The sequence below is a fragment of the Papaver somniferum genome, chromosome 5, assembly GCF_003573695.1.
Source record: "Papaver somniferum cultivar HN1 chromosome 5, ASM357369v1, whole genome shotgun sequence".
NCBI classification, from domain to species: domain Eukaryota; kingdom Viridiplantae; phylum Streptophyta; class Magnoliopsida; order Ranunculales; family Papaveraceae; genus Papaver; species Papaver somniferum.
The window spans coordinates 140,897,901-140,915,570 of record NC_039362.1 but is presented as its reverse complement, the minus strand read 5'-3'; the positions used below and the strand labels follow the sequence as shown (position 1 = coordinate 140,915,570).

Sequence of the window (17,670 nt, the reverse complement as noted above, 5' to 3'; positions counted from 1 at the left end):
ATACACACATTTTCACGCCCTTCCGTGTTACACATTTTCCTGCTGCAAAATTTCGATCCCTACTCCCATCCTTCGACGCCATTAATCATTCCTTCACCACAGCACCATCACCACCACTGTAACCAGCAACATCAACCACCGCAAGCACCACCATCAAATGTACCTCATTCATTCATTTCTACCATAATCATTACTTGACCAGCAACCCCAACCATCGCCAGCACCATGCGCTATCAAATACCGTCACTACCAGCCGATACCACCACCAAGGACCAGAAGCACCACCAATTCGGCCTCAAGCACCACCATTACAAGCCTTAATATTTGATTCCCTGATCCAGTTAAGCATTACCGATATTGATAAATTTCAGCACAAATTGTTTGTGAGTTTTAGCTGTTTGTGAAAATGCCAAGCACCTTTTTAGTGGAATTGACAGGAATTTACAATTTTTTTAGGTTTTATTCATTTATCTTGGTGAGAACTAAGATGTGAGTGGTGGTTTGAGATTGAAGTGTTACAAAGAACAATGGAATTTAGGGGAATATTGAAGACTACAGAATGCTGAATCCTAATGCCTTGAGCGGGTTCAAGGGAAAGGAAGGAGAATGTGACTATTGCAGCAACTCTTTGTTAAAGCAGTGGTGATTTTTCTCTACCCTCTACAGTGGGTTTTGTCCGAAATGGTCCTGATTAAATGGTGGATTTATGGGTTGTTCTTGAGACGTGAGTGAAAACGAGATAAAACTTTGATCTAACTGTTCTATGAAGAAGTGGGGTTTCTTGCTGCGAATCGAAGGAACTGATCGGGATTTTTCGAGATAGTAAAAGCCTGACTGGTGATTCAGCTGATATGGGTAAGTAGTGAATTTGTACTGCGAACTCTTTCAATCTTGATTAAGTAAGTGGCAGCGGCCAAGCTAGGTCCTTATGTTGGATGTATTGGGGTGCATATGAACTAAGTTCTCGAGCCATTGAACAGTGAAGAATGGAAGGTTATGTTTGCCAATATGGTTATTTTCACGCGATTAAAAAGGTCTATATAGTTGTGTTGTCGGTAGTTGAGTGAGGAAAGGATTTACGAGCTATGGTTGAATACAGATTAAAGAGATTAAATGTCATCATATTGACCAGTAACAAAGAGATCTCCGAACATAGATGCACTGTACTGTAGATTAGGCAAGACCATAAACTGAAAATGAAAGACCAAATTTCATTGAAAGAGTAGGTGATACAATTAAAGTAACCTACTCGCATTGTGCGTGCGTCTTTACTAGAATCAAAGTAACCTTAGAATCATCAAGCAAGCTCGCAGTTGTTTGAACCACAACAATTGGCATTCGATGGTCCAATCTTTATTCTCCAAAGAAGCCGTAGAATTGTCTATGGAAATGGTTACTTCAACTTGAAATTTTTTTATATGAAAAATTTGATTCTTAGGCCTTGATGTTATCAGTCCAAAACAAGTGAACACACTAAAGTTGTGGCTCTCTTTTTTTTTTTTTACATTGTTCATGCACGTAGGTAGGGCTGCACATGGGTCGGTTTTGGCCTCACCCACCACCCGACCCACTGATGGCGGGTAACAGAAGTTGTCACCCGCAACCGACCCAACAACACAATGGGTCGGTTTTCACCCGACCCATTGTGACGGCGGGTTTGGTCGGGTGGGTGGTGGGTTACCCACCATAAAATAAAATGACATTACATTAACAAGGAACAGAGTTATTGAGTATAATTGTATAACAGTATAAGTGTATAACAAAGTTGACAATAAAAAGGAACAGAGTTCAATTGTTCAAAGCTCAAAAGATAAAAGAGTGCATTACTATTGAGTATTGCCTACTATACTAAAGCCTAATATCATATAAAGCGACCAACAGCGAGTCGCTGCAAGCCTGCAAGTTTGTGGATGTTTTACCTCCGATGGCTGAAAGCCTGAAATAAAACGAAGTCTGTAAATTAGTTACAGTAACAAAGATGAACTCAGAAAGATCAAGCTACTGACAATGACCCTTGGCGTCATTACCTTGTCTAAGCCAATGGGAATCAATCATCTATGAGTCTATGACGATAGAAGAAGCATCAAGGTCACTGAAACTGAATAGCTCTGCAAGCGAAATGAACAATTAGAATGAATGAAAGGGTAGATGAATTTCTTGAAACAAGTAAAATAGCTCTGCAAGCGAAATGAACATTTTAGTTTATCCATCCACAACAACAGCAAGTACCAACACAAACTGCCCATCAGTACACCGGACAGTCACTGTAATTAGATGAAATAGTACACGGTAGCTACGCGTGCTTTACAGTTTTATTGTACTTCTCTTACAGCGACGTTCTAAATATAGGATAGCTAGATGTCCTGCCTGCTATTCGAAGTCTTGAAGTGAAAAACCCCAAAAATTCTCTAATCAGTACACCACCTAATCTGAGCATTATCCTTCTAGATACTAATACAAACCCAATACCATAAATTGAACATTAACGACCTCAATATAGAACACAAAGTTTAGACAGACATGACATAAAGCTTCACTACCAAAGGACCCCAATAACCAAAAGACCTCAATAACATAATGTCCAAACATAAAGCTTCACAACCCTATTTTTAGGTCGTTAACTTGAAAAACTCAGATGCAAAAAATGATTGCCCTGACCTATGCAAAAAAACTCAGCTTCATCATAATCTCAACATCCAAATTCAACTATAAGAACATATAAAATATCCTAATACTAAGAACATCAAGATAACAGACAATACACAGATCAAAGCAAAATTTGAAAAGCCAAATTTCAAGATTCTCAAACCATAGAAAACAGTATAACAAACATCAAACAGATATAAATTTATTTAACAGTTAGCATCTAAAGAGAAATCCTATTATGTAAAAATAAAAGTAAAAATCATCTAAGAAACAAGAACAAAATAACTGAATTTAAGAAATCCAATTGATATGAGGTACACAACATTGTGACAATGCCTCTGACATGTTGATATAGAGATAACTATGAGTGATCTTCGGATTTCAAAAGATTTTTTTTATAGATTACTAACATAACAGGGCAGTTAATCTATTCACATAGCATGCATTATGTTTAGTAAACCATGTACTTTCATGTAATAAACATGCTGCAGTAAAACTCACAGTGTCATGAACAACAATAGAGCCAAGGAAAATTTAGACATACCAGACTCAGCAATATCAATCTCCTCCTCCTCGACTCCAAGGGTAGATGAATCCATGTCTATTGGTGTTCGTAACCAATTTTGTAACAAAATTAAGGCCTCAAGTGTCTTGGGCTTTAAGGAGCTTCGAAAAGGATCCAAAATTCTTTTTCCGGTACTAAATGCTGATTCTGAAGCAACGGAAGAAACGGGAATATCAAATATATCTTTAGCCATAAGTGGCAAAATGTCAAACCTCGCAGCATTTACCTTCCACCATTGTAATATATCAAAAGTAGCATTTTCATTTGTGGGTGTGTAGATCGGTTCAGCCAAGTACCTTTCTACCTCAGATCTCCCATTGTCCTCCACATTACTCAATTGATTCTTTCGTTTATTCCTTCCCGCCATATACTTGGCCTTGCTAGAAATAGTACTTCCAAAACTCGAAGAACTTTGAGTAGAAGTAGAATTAGTCTCGCCCACAGATTCTGATGAAGATACTGCACATCTAACATTTTCTGCTTTATAAGCTGCAAACAGCTCCACAAATTTTTCAGAACTTCTTCAACCCATTTTTATACAAGTTTTTTCTTCATTGCTGGGTCATAATGCACAATTAAATCTTCAACAGTCACAAATAATCCATGTTCTTTCTCTCGTGGATCAAGAAGTACAGCCATAAACATCAACGAATTCATCTTTCGGTATGTTCCCCAATATTTGTTGTACTTGAGCAACATTACTTGAGCAACATTACATCAACGAATTCATCTTTCGGTATGTTCCCCAGTTATAGGCTACTCTAAAAAATCAATTAGAACTTGCTAGGTAATCAATTCAAGGCTTGATTTATGATGGTAATAATAACTTATTTGGCTGCCTAGATTTAAAAATCTTCATGAAATCGTTTATCACATTAAAATGTATACACATCTTGATATTAAGAGTTAAACACAAAGAGATTAGACAATTTCAAGCTAAATATGTCGGTGTGCAAAATCAAATATCAAACTTACAAAAATTATTAAGTTCAGTCCATATAAACTTATAAAAATCTCTAAGTTCAGAAAGGAACCAAAATAAGCAAAACAGTTGGATATACCTTCTTAGTTTTCCTAAACCAACTCTGATTAGTTCTTCTTCAAACTCTAATGAACTGAACTTCAGTTCTTCAATCTTGACAAACCCTACCATGGAATAAAAAAAAACATTAGATTCAGATAAACAACAAACCATAAAATGGAAAGGACATATAAAAGGAACCTAAATAATCAAAACAATTTCATAGTTGGATATACCTTCTTAGTTCTTCTTAGACCAACTCTGACCAGTTCTTCTTCAAGCTCCAATGAACTGAACTTCAGTTCTTCAATCTTGACAAACCCTAACATGGAAAAATAAAATAAAGGGTATTAGATTCAGATAAATTGAGCGCTGCCTAAACACATAAACATTCAAGAATCCTTTGAATCTACTGATAAACTCTTCATTACTGAGTTCTAACATAGTAACATCATACCAATTCATTCCAAACTGAAATTAAAAAACAACACCCTAAACAGATAAACCCTAAACTGAAAATTACAAGAAATCACATCATCAAAAAATTACAAGTTTACAACGGTTCCTAATCTTACCTTCCGTTATTGGTTTGCTTCTGGTGATGTCGATGATCCACAAAGCGAATCTGAGACTGAGCGCAGAAAAAAGAATGGAGTTGGAGACTTGGATGGAGATTGGAGTCTGTCTGAGAAGGAGAGAAGACTCAGAAGAGGCCGCGGAAGAGAAGAGAAGGAAAATGCGATTAGGTTAGGTCTTTTACTTTTATACATCAATTCAACGGCTCTGATAATTCATCCTAGGTTAGATCTAAGGGTCAGGAATCCTACGTTAGTTTTGGGCGGGTGGGTGGATCGGTTCAGGTGACGGAAGTTTCTACCCGCAACCGACCCAAAATAGATGGGTTCTGGCGTGCCTCACCCATAGTCGACCCATGCCTCGACGGGTTGGATCGGGGACGGGTATTTTTGGTCGGATACGGATTGGGTCGGCTGGTTGGGTCGGGTATGTGCAGCCCTACACGTAGGTGCCTACAGTCATATATCATGTAAAGAAAATGCTTACAGAAACGTATTATTTTGGCAAATAGATATTTTTGATTGAACAATTCTTGAATAAAAAGTTTTTGATGCTCATTGATCTGGGACAATCGAAGAAAGTGAAATTACATTTTGATTGAAGTGCGTGCATCACAGATCCGTGCAGTTTTTTCATTGGTTTTTGGAAACAACAGGTACAAAACGGGAACTGCAGGCGCATCGCGCGTGCGTATAGACTAGTTCAATAATAAGAAAAAGGAAAGTTAACTCTAATTAGGAAGGGACAGTTTTGTCACTTTAAAAAACACGGTTATTTCTAAAAATAAACCCCCTCATTCAGCAGAGCACCCTATAAAAGCCACAGACAGCTCCCACTTAAACGACGCAGTATTTGCCTACTTCTCTTCCAGATTTTCTTTTCCTAGGGCTGCCTGGGACCGGCCCACGGAAAATCCAAACCCCGATTGCATCAGAACTCCGACTCTGAACACAAATCCAGATTCCGCAGGTCAGTCAGTACAGTAATCTGATTCTCATCATCGTCTTTAAATCTGTTTAAGAAAATTAGGTCTTAATAATATAGAATCTGAAAAAAATCTCAACCTAGATAAGAAATCAGGTGCTGGTATGGGGAGTTCTAAGTATGTTAGAGAAGAGGAAGGTGAATTTAGGATTTCTAAAGTGAGACATGATAATAAGAGGAGTAGGGATGAATATGATCATGATAGGAGGAGGAGATCTCACAGAAAACATGATAGTAGTGATGATGAAGAAGGTGAAGTTAGGGTTTCTAAATTGAGACATGATAAGAAGAGGAGTAGGGATGATTATGATGATAGGAGGAGATCTCATAGAAAACATGACAGTGATGATGATGAATATGGCGATAGACATCGAAGAAGTAGTCGGGGAAGGGATAAGGATGATGATGATGATAGATGTAGCAGGAAACGAGATAGAAGTAGTAGGAAAAGAGACAAGGATCGAAAATCTAATTATGATAAGGAAGGAATTAGGAAATATGAAAAAGCATTGGAAGCAATTAGAAAAACGATGAAACCTGCTGCTGATGCAGGGAAGGATATGGGGAGGAGTGGAGGAGTATACATTCCGCCGTTTAAGTTGGATAGAATGATGAGAGATGTGGAAGATAAGAGTAGTCCTGAATACCAGAGATTAACATGGGATGCATTGCGTAAATCGATTAATGGACTTGTGAATAAAGTGAATGCCATGAATATTAAAAACTTAATACCTGAATTGTTTGCTGAGAATCTTATAAGAGGAAGAGGTTTGTTTTGTAGATCATGTATGAAGTCTCAAATGGCTTCTCCCGGTTTTACTGATGTTTTCGCAGCATTGACTGCTGTGGTGAATACAAAGTTTCCGGAAGTGGGTGAATTGCTATTGAGGAAGATTGTGTTCAAGTTTTCAAGAGCTTATATAAGGAATGATAAGCCACAGCTACTTGCTGCCACCAAGTTTATAGCTCATCTTGTTAACCAGCAAGTTGCTCATGAGATTATTGCTTTGGAGCTTCTGACGGGGTTACTAGAGAAACCCACGGATGACAGTGTTGAGGTTGCAGTCGGTTTTGTTACAGAGTGTGGTTCGCTTCTTCAGGATCTTACACCCAAGGGTCTCCATGGAATCTTTGAGCGGTTTCGTGGAATACTTCACGAAGGGGAGATTGATAAAAGGGTGCAGTTTTTAATTGAAGGCCTCTTTGCCCTCAGGAAAGCAAAATTTCAGGGACACCCCGCTGTCAGGCCTGAGTTAGATCTTGTGGAACAAGAAGACCAGCTTACTCATGAATTATCCCTTGATGATGAGATAGATCCAGAGACTTCTTTAGATATTTTTAAGGTGGATCCACACTTTCTGGGGAATGAGAAGCGTTATGAAGATCTGAAGCGCAGCATACTTGGTGATGATGAGTCATCTGATGAAAAAGAAGTCTCTGATGCAGCCTTGGGTGGTGAGGATGATGATGACTCTGACGAGGAGGATGAGGATGAGGAGAAAATGAAGATACAGGATGAAACGGAGATAAATCTTGTTAACTTGAGGAGGACTATATACCTCACTATCATGTCTAGTGTGGACTTTGAAGAAGCTGGACACAAACTGCTACAAATTAAGCTTGAGCCAGGTCAAGAGATGGAACTGTGCATAATGCTGTTGGAGTGTTGTAGTCAGGAGAGAACCTATCTTCAGTATTATGGACTCTTAGGGCAGCGCTTCTGCATGATCAACAGAATCCATCAGGAGAATTTTGAGAAGTGTTTTGTCCAGCAGTATTCTATGATTCACAGGCTGGAAACCAATAAGCTTCGTAACGTCGCCAAATTCTTTGCTCATTTACTTGGCACAGATGCTCTACCTTGGCATGTTTTGGCTTATATTCGCTTGACAGAGGAGGATACCACGTCATCTTCACGCATTTTCATAAAAAATCTGTTCCAGGAACTATCTGAGCACCTTGGTATCGGGTTGCTGAATGAGCGGCTTACTGAACCCAAAATGCAGGACTCGTTTGAATCTATCTTCCCCAAGGATAGTCCTAAAAACATTAGATTTTCCATCAACTTCTTTACGTCAATAGGGCTTGGTGGAATCACAGCGAACTTGCGTGAATATCTGAAGAACATGCCTAGGCTCATTATGCAGCAACAAAAACAAGTTTCTGAATCGGAAGGAGAATCTGGGAGTTCAAGTTCTAGTGGAGATAGTTCGAGTTCTCAGTCAGAATCAGTATCTGAGTCGTCAAGCTCAGAGAGTGAAAGGGAGAAGAGAAGACGCCGCAAGAGAAGAAGGAGAGATTATAAAAAACGAATCACCTTTCCGTCTAAAATCCTGACTCATCAAGTTGCTGGAGCGTAAGGGATTGGAAGCAGTGGTGCAAGGGGCGGAAGACATTTTAAAGAGTATTTTTGATTTGCAGGGACCAGTTTTTGTCCCATAATTTGTTATGTTATAGCGAGTTAACACTTCTACGCCTTTTGTTTGCTTTGCTTAATCTTGTTCCAGAATTGTTAGTTGTTACTGTAAAATTTCTTGTGGTTAAGAAATACAATTGGCAAAACAGTCTGAAAAAAACCCATTTTCTGAAAAGTAACAAGGATTTCTGTTTCTGTATCACAGAGCAGAAGCTTGTCACGCTTTGCTGTTGAGTTTTTGAGATGTCTACTTGGTATGACAGGTTCAAGTATAAAGGTTGTAAGAGTAGCAGAGCCTGCTCTTCTTTCCGTCTATAAGCTTGTGAATCTGCTCATACGCTTAGAGATTTCCTTGAAACAACAGTTTGTTCTTTTCAATGCGACATAGTTTTCTACTGAAACACTTAAAAGATGTCAAAAGAACCTTAAAAACCATTGAATAACGTAGCTTTGGCAGCTGCTGTGCAACCCATAGCATGCCGCAGAGTAAGTGCCCTTGCAAAATTTCCTAGTGCTTTCAGTATACCAAGTTTAATCAGAATAGTTCATTGCAACTTGCAAGAACTATATTAACGAAAAAGATGTATTCAAGATTGAAGACAAAATTGTGAGCCCCGAAACCAAAAATAGTGCTAGTACTATATTTATATATGTAAGTTAAGACAGGTAGATGTAGCCGTGGTGTAGGAGATCAAAGTTCCCAGTAACTTGCAAACTAGATCTGAAGCCCAAGAAAAACTCAAAATTTGTAGACTAAAATTCTACCCTCTACAACCCCAATTGAAAAAGTTAAAAATAAAGTGCTGTCTACCTTATAAAAGTTAATATGGTTTAAGCAGGAGCGAATACACTAGTACTACAATTAAAGAAACCATGATTAGTGTAGAAACTGAAGGCCTAAGCAATGTTGAATCAGATCCATATGTTGTCCCTGCCGTTGTAGGACCTAATCCTGGTGTGAAACCTCCAATTCCACCTCCATAAATTGGTGTTGATGGAGTCATCGGTGGCTCATTGGGATTTATTATTGGTGTTCCTGTCCCCGGTGTAACTGTTCCACCACCTCCCCCAAAACCTCCACCTGTACCCCCAACACCTCCACCTGTGCCTCCAACACCACCACCGCCAGTACCACCAACACCTCCACCGGTGCCTCCAACACCACCACCACCAACACCCCCGCCTGTGCCACCAACACCCCCACCTGTACCACCTCCGATGCCTCCAACACCACCTCGTGCGGTACTGTTAATGACCACAGTAAAATAAGAAGTCATTACAGATGAACTAAAACTAGCAACAACTATATGGAGGTTTTTGAGTTACTAATTTTCCATTTCTTTTGTTCCATGGAACACAGGACCAAGAAAACCTATAAAATGTAAACTATCAACTATGAAATCCTCTGTCAAGCTATCTGGAATATACAGCCAGAGAGAGAACATCTTAAATGAAAATGAGACCAAATATTGGCGGCCCAGTGCAAGCACTAAAACTTTTAGTTTCAAATCAAGGCTATCAATCATGTTTGGGATGAAAGATTCTATCACTGCGTGGAAATATCAAATATTCTGCAGAATAAGCCACTTGTACTAATTTGAGAACCATCTAACACGACTACCATCCACAAAACTTATACATACATCTAAGTGATAGGGGATGTCGCTTAACAAGGGATCTGATGATCATCTAAAGACTGAGATCCTAAATACGTAAAATAGAATGTGATCTCAAGGGAGAAAACAGCTTAAAACAAGTGTGCGAACTTGTCAATTAGGTGTTGAGGATTATTTACATATGCTTTACATAGCACTCCTAAATTAGACATTTTATTCATTTCCTTTCCTGCCCCCTCGTATTTTTGATCCTAACTTCGCCCCCTAGCACGTAGATTCAAGAGGCTTTATTTACACATTTACGTATATAGAATCTCAGCCCTCAGATGTCCTCAGATGTTCTCAGATATCAAGTCTAAGCCCTCAGATGCCCTCAGGTATCTAGGTAGTAAGATATGAGTCTAGACCACGAAGGCAAACCACACAACATTATCACTATAATTTTGAAAAAAAGATGGAGAGCAATTTTGATGTATGCTAAATATCTTTTAGACAAAAAAAACAGATAGAAAGACCGGTTACTTTCTCGAAAGGTCTGACCAAAACAAGTTGCTTTCTAGAAAGACCGGTTACTTTCTAGAAGAGTTATCAACAGAGGAAATCAAAGGTCTGACCAAAACAAGTTACTTTCTAGAAAGACCGGTTACTTTCTAGAAGAGTTATCAACAGAGGAAATCACCATAAACAGTTCTCAAAGAATTTCTTTCTCTGACCAATTTCCATTACAGTATATTTTAGCTAGACACCAGAAAAGACAATTTAGTCTCACTCTCTTCTCTTGTATAAAAGAAAGACCCTCAAACAGGAGCGGAAAATTTTGAGGGATTTTTCATAAAAATCGTATATTTTATTAAATGGATAAAACAAATTCAGTTATACTATCACATAGAAATTGGAATTTTTATGCAATTTTAACCGAATTTTTTATGCAATTCTTTTCAGAACAATCTTGAATCTAGACTGTGAATGCCATTGACCGATATAAACTTTATATAATGATATGATAGATTTCATATAACGCTTGTTTTAAAATTTAGATCTATTCCATGTACAATCCCATATAATACCGGGCTATTTTAGAGTTCTGAATTAAATTATATGGCACTCATCAGACAATGTCATTCACAGCCTAAATTCAAGATTTCCTAAAAAAAACCATATACAGAAAATCAAGAAAACTTAGCTAAATGTTAAATTAAACATGAATTACTCTCGAGGACTATTAGTAATCCCAATGATGGAATTGCTTCCTAAACCACCATTAGATTTTCTCACGAAATCTTCTATGGGATAACTCATGATTCGTATAGAATAATTCAAAATGAAAAAGAATAATTCTCCATTGATTATTGATTAAGGTTTCTCCCGAAAAAATCCCGAGAGGAAACCCAATGGTGATTTGCGGGGCCTTTCTATCATTCGGATATACCACCCTTTCTATTGCTCGACAGCCTTAGGATAATGAAACTAAAGCTCAGGCAGTAAACAGAAACTAGAACTCATGCAACAAACTGAAAGGTTGATATGAATGAAATTAAAGCTCAGGCAGCAACCTGAATCTAGAACTCATGCAACAAACTGCAAAAGGTTGAAACGAGCCACGAGTCCCCAATGGTAAGCACGAGTCCCCAATGGTAAGCACGTTCTTATTACACACATAAATTCCACAATACTTTGCATATAAACTATCCTCTCTCTTGTCTCCTCCCTCGGGAGGATAACAAGACTACTACTTCTCCCCAGATTTGTGTAATCAGTATCTAGTGACACAGTAGTATGGAGATCATGAATCGATATTGTAATCTCAAGTATACATTACAGACAGCACAAATCTCAAGCCATGGAGATTAGTGTGGCATCTAGGGATTATGGTACTAATACTAAGAAGAAAAATCAAGCAACTTTTTGCATGCAAATAGACATTTGGACACAAACTGCAGATGAAAACAAACAAACACCCCCAAATAACCTTTTTTTATGGTCAAAGAGATTCACTTTATGTTCATATTGGAAGAAAAAAAAACCATTAAGAAACTAATTTTTATTTTATTTAATATTTTTAATTTTGTTTATCTGATGGAAAAAAAATACTAGTGGAATAGCAACTGCTCAAAGAGAATAATATGTGAGTGTTAAATAGAAGTTTTTTCAATAGAATAATACTTTGATTTTGTTTTCCAGCTCAAAAGTGCATAGTATGATAGACTGATAGAGATGCATGAGAATGGAGAATAAACTCCTTTTCTTTTCTTTTTTGGGGCTAATTTAGATGCATGATTTTCAAGTTGAACTAGGATTTAGTGGGAGTAAAGAAAGTGGCCTAGACTCTAAAACTCAATGACACCAAGAAAGAATTCAAGCAGAATTTAAGGAAGGGGTTGCATAAATAAATGTAAATAAAGCCTCAAAGACAGTAAAAAAAATCATGCATACCTTGAAGATGATGGGTACACACAAGATCCATAACCTAAACAAGAAAAAATTAAGATTAAACATTCATCAGATGAAGTAAAATGAAAACCCACAGGAGAGAAGTGAAAAGATTACTTGGATCAGTCATGGAAATGGTAGCAGAACCAGCAAATTCACAAGCACCAGGAGCAGAAGATCTCTTTTGAAAGAAGCTATTGAAAGCATAAGAAGCATGAGCAAGTAGATTATTAGGTAAATAACAAAGACCATTTGGTTGAATTGGTGTACAATCTGCACCAGCCCAACATGCATAATCTAAAGCTGCTTGTAACTGTTGTTCACTTGCATTACTTCTTGCAACACACCAAGTTGGAGTTCCAGCTCCTTCAACCATGATCAGAACCATAGCTATTATCATTACCATCACCTCCACCACTTGTCTCCATCTCACTTTTCTTGCCATGGTTGTATGAAAGAACACTAGTGAGTGTTATTTCTGAGTATGAAGTTGATAAAGCTAGCTAGTAGTAATAGAAGAAGGAAGAAGAAGGAAGAGTAAGAAGAGAATAAAGAGAAGCAAGAGAAGCAAGAGTGTTTTTATCTCTTTTGCTCTTTTTCCTGCTTTGGTTTGGTCCCTTTTATATATATTCTTTCTTTTGTCTTTGAAGTTTTATATCTATCCTCTCTACTCTCTCTAGCCTCTCTCTGGGATCAAATTGGATCTCATGGTCGTGTCTATATGTCTTTAGGGAGTGATGACTGATGTATCACTATGCATTCGTCAACATCATGGTAGGACAACACATGTCAGGCCCAAGCCCCACACTTTGTTCCACACTCCATCCCATCAGGACTGGGGCAACCCCTTTTCGAACCAAAGATGCAAGGATATCGTCGAAATACTGAGAGCCCTGATGGGGTGCATGGTAGAAAAACCATGATATTGGGCATACCAAAAACTTTCAAGGCATACAAAGGACTAGTCCTCATTTGGATGACCTTATAAGGGGTACCCTATGGATGGTTTAATTACCTATATGCCCTTAAATCCTATAAATTACTAATCTATCTCTAACCTTAATACAGAAATCTATAATCATAAACCTAAAATCAGTTTCAACCCCTTCTTCTTCCTCCTCATCCTCCACAGCCGAACCCCCCTTCTCCTTTTTTTTTTTCATCGTATCATCGCCGAAATGAAATCGTCGATTCGTGAAAATTTAGTCGACGATTAAACTCATTTATATAATGGTTCGCCGTAAGCCAGTATCTCGTTCTAATCGAGCGATTGAACAACCCATTGAAGAAGAAGAAGATTTAGAGAGTGAAGAAGAAACTCAAAATCAACCGGAAGAAGAGATTGAAGAAGAACCAACTCCAGAAATGAGAATAAGAAGGTTAGTTTTACAAACCCATCTCGTGTTTGACGTTTTTGATTGGTTTGATTGATTTAATTCGTCAAATCATGTTTCTGCGGCGGTTACAGGGTATGGTTCGGCGCAAAACAAATCTTAGATGTGCGCCGAGCTGTTCTTGAAACTGAACCCTGAATGTGCATATGAACGGCTCGGCGTATATCTGAAATCCGTTTTGAGCCGAACTTAGTGACACAGAGACTTATATTTAGGATCGGCTTATTCGATGGTGTTAGTTTTGAGCCGAATATGTTTTGTGAATTTCAGAAATTTTGCATGTGCGTAGGATCGGCTTGTATGGTAGTATTAGTTTTGTGCCGAATAATTGTTGTTTGAATTTCAGAATTTTTGCATGTGCTTAGGATCGGCTTGTATGGTTGTATTAGTTTTGCACCGAATAAAGGTTTCAATTCATAAGTCTAGATTCGGCTTATTCGATAGTATTAGGGTTGCGCCGAATATCATTGTTAAAATTTCATAAATTTTATAAGTGTATAGGATCGGCTTATTTATATGATATCATGTTGCGCTGAATACATGTTTGAGTTCATAACCATAGACTCGGCTTATTCGACGATATCGGTTGTGAGCCGAATATATAGGATCGGCTTATAATTGTTTTGTGGTATGAGCCGATCCACTCTCTGTGTAAGCTAATAAAAATTTCAAGACATGATTCGGCTCATATGTGTTATTTCGGGTAAGCCGAGCCTTCTTATTTTCTTACAAGTTTTTGGCTTTCCAAATCTCTTTGTTGTTCGAATTAGTCTTATAACTTTCATACTTGTGTCAGGACCAATGCAGCTACAAAGAGGAAGAAGATGGAGGTAACACCTTCTACTTCTAAAACTCCCGATCCTAGAGGAGGAGGTAAGAAAAAATTGGGAGCGGGAGCTAGAGGAGGAATTTTAGAAGAAGAAGCTGAACAAATAAGAATTGAAAGACAAGAAGAAGGAATAGCTGAAGATGAAGAAGTTGATGATAATCAAGAAGTTCATCAAGAAACACAACCCTAAGGAAAACCCAAGAAAGACAAGAAAGGTAAGAAGGTGGCAGAACCCGAGAAAGAGAAGAACGATGATGATCGACGGATCACTGGTTTACACATTCCTGATGAAGATGACGTAATTACACCTCGATCAGATGGTTTTCCTCATGGTCTTCCGGAAGATGGAGGAAATGTGTTGATTGGTTATGCCGATTCTTGGGCGAAGAAAATTTATGAGACTCCTGATCACAACCGTGCAGTCCGAGTATTGAGACACCAGAGGGCAGCAGAATGGAGTCTTGATGAAGAGGTTCCTAAGGTGATTGCTTACGTACAACGCAGTGCTTTATGGCCTATCATCAATTATGGACATAAGGAATATGATAGTGTGTCGGCCTCTGCATTTACCGAGCGCTTTTTTCCAGAAACTTACACATTTCAATTACCTTTTGGAGAGATGGCAATCACTCCTGATGAGGCTAGTAAGATTACAGGCCTTAAAGCAAGGGGTGTAAGTGTGGATGCTGGTTTTTATGACATGAGTTGGGATGAGCTATACAATTTGTACCTGGATTGGGGTTCACAGAAAACTGAGTTGGAGTTTTGTCGATCAGTTAAAGATGTCGATACCGTTTGCATACCAGGTAGCATAAATAAGAAGAATAAGAAGATCAAGTTGACTAACTTGAAAAGGGAGTTTGAGAAGGAAGATGAAGAAGATGAAGTTGTTGAAGATGAGGATATTCCGGTAGGTATGTATCATGGGTCATTGTGGTATCCCGGTGGTTATGTTATATACGATCCTAGGCGAGTACTCCGTCAATTAGGATGCGTCCAAAAGGTTCCTTTGTTTGACGAGAAATTCAGGTTGTTACCAAAGAGTGGTAAGGGAACTAAAAGCACCACTTCATCTTGGGAACCAAAGTATGATCCTGATCCCACCGTTGAGTTTTGGAATAATTTAGACAATCACACATTAGATGCGTCCAAGTTAACACCTTTACTTGATGATCCATGTGAAGAGGATCCGGGCTATATGGATTGGTATAACCAAATTTCTCATCCCTTCATTATCAATAAGAAAATGCAAAAGATAGCTGATAAGGGGAAGGCGAAGCCAATCAAGATCACCAACAAGTCTACTTCCGAAGATGTAGTCAAGGCTTTCAAGATTATGGTAAGAATGACTTCACTTTATACTATTTTCATATATTAGTTATGGTAAAAATGTCTTCAACCTCATGGTTATAAGTTGTTGACAAATAAAAAAATAGGTTGCCGCGGGTAGGGAGATGTTGAAAAAAATGAAGGCCAAACTTGGTTGCAAAACACCAATGACCGTGGAAGAACAAAAATACCTCATCAACAAGTGGGATGCAATCATCAACAAAGGACAAGGACCCGAGGAACCCGAACAAAGGCCTACCACTAAGAGGTCTCGACAAGTTGGTGAAGGTACAAGCCAAGGTGGTGCTACCGTCCAACCCGGTAATGATGCGTCGGAAGATGAAGACCAAGGTGGAAGAAGAGGTGGTCGTGCAACTAAGAAGAGGGGTCGTGGTTAAATGCCCCTTTATGTACACTTTTATGGTACACTTTTTCTTAAGTTTTAAGTACACTTTTATGGTGTTGCAAACACCTTTGCTTTTAGGTGCTGAACTTTGTTTTTAATGGTCCTTCAGGTTCGGCTTTTTCTATAATTTGAGTTATAAGCCGAGCCTTAAAAATCATTATTGGTGTAATCCAGTATTGGTGTTCCTCAAGCACGATCAGGTTGATCCTCAATTTCATGTTTTAGTGATCCTTGGTATCCTCGTGAATTATGTCTACTGGATCAGGTTGATTTTCAATGGGTCCAAGCACGATCTACAAAGAATATCACAAGGTTAAACACTAGAAAGGGAATATAATAACAAGGTTCGGCGCATTCGATAATCACATTATGTGCCGAACTATAAACATTTACAGGTTTCGGCTTATACGATATCCTCAATATGTGCCGAACCACGAACAATATTTTAACCCAAAAATAAATAAATTCATGTTCGGCTCAGAAGATAATCATATTATGTGCCGAACCTTGAACATAAGAGGTTTCGGCTTATACGATATCCTCAATATATGCCGAACCACGAACAATATTTTAACCCAAAAATTTACAAATTCATGTTCAGCTCAGACGATAATCATATTATGTCCTGAATCTTGAACATAAGAGGTTTCGGCTGATACGATATTCTCCATATGTGTCGAACCAGTAACAATATTTCAACCCAGAAATTAAAAAATTATGTTCGGCACATACGATTTTGGATATGTAAGCCAAATTAGTAATGATTCTATTCCGGGCTATTCAGGATGTTGTTCGGCTTACTATGAAACTTTCATATAAGCCGAACTAGTTTCTAGCAAAAGGGTTGGAATTGGAAATTATAGGTTCGGCGCATGCAGTAACAGATTCAGTAAGCCGAACCGTTCATCAATTGGTAGATTCGGCTCATAGATGTGAGCCGAACCTCAACCTGTTTCGCCGAACCATGATTCAAAAAACCTAACTTTTGATAATTGAGAGCTATAGAAGTGAGATTAAGTATAGGATATAAGTGTACCTGTGTATTAGAAGCATTGGGTTCCTCATCAATGTCTTCATCATCAGGATTTGGCTCATAAAAATCATCATCTTGAGTTTGTGTTTGAGTTTGAGCTTGAGTTTGAGTGGGTGTAAAATCATTCTCATAATCTAAGAAATCAGCCATTTCTGGATCATTGTTGTAGTTGATATGTATTTTCCTAGGTTTTTTAGATGAATGATGACCCTCCTCATCCTCCATTGAATCAAGAATTAGAATTTTCTCACTTTCTCCTTCTCTTTCTCTCCTTCTTAACCAAACCAAAACTTTGATTTTTTTTTCCTCAAATTTTTCATCTAAACAACTCTTATAATTCTGAAAATTATTTTAATCAATAAACAAAATATTTAATCACTAATCAAGATTATTAACACTAATACGTAAAGGGCAGATTTGCCATT

General features: G+C 38.1%; 1 protein-coding gene and 1 pseudogene across 1 annotated transcript; one reads left to right on the top strand and one right to left on the bottom strand.

The window, feature by feature from the left end:
* Positions 1-5,647: 5,647 nt before the first annotated feature.
* Positions 5,648-8,368, top strand: LOC113282961 (annotated as a pseudogene).
* Positions 8,369-8,816: 448 nt separating this feature from the next.
* On the bottom strand, positions 8,817-12,870 carry LOC113277895 (PLASMODESMATA CALLOSE-BINDING PROTEIN 1-like). The gene is made up of 3 exons (XM_026526867.1): positions 12,372-12,870; positions 12,258-12,291; positions 8,817-9,453 (listed from the first exon to the last, which is right to left on the bottom strand). The coding sequence occupies exons 1-3, from the start codon at positions 12,697-12,699 to the stop codon at positions 9,030-9,032; spliced, it is 786 nt and encodes a 261-aa protein (XP_026382652.1). The 5' UTR covers positions 12,700-12,870; the 3' UTR covers positions 8,817-9,029.
* Between the last annotated feature and the right edge of the window lie 4,800 nt (positions 12,871-17,670).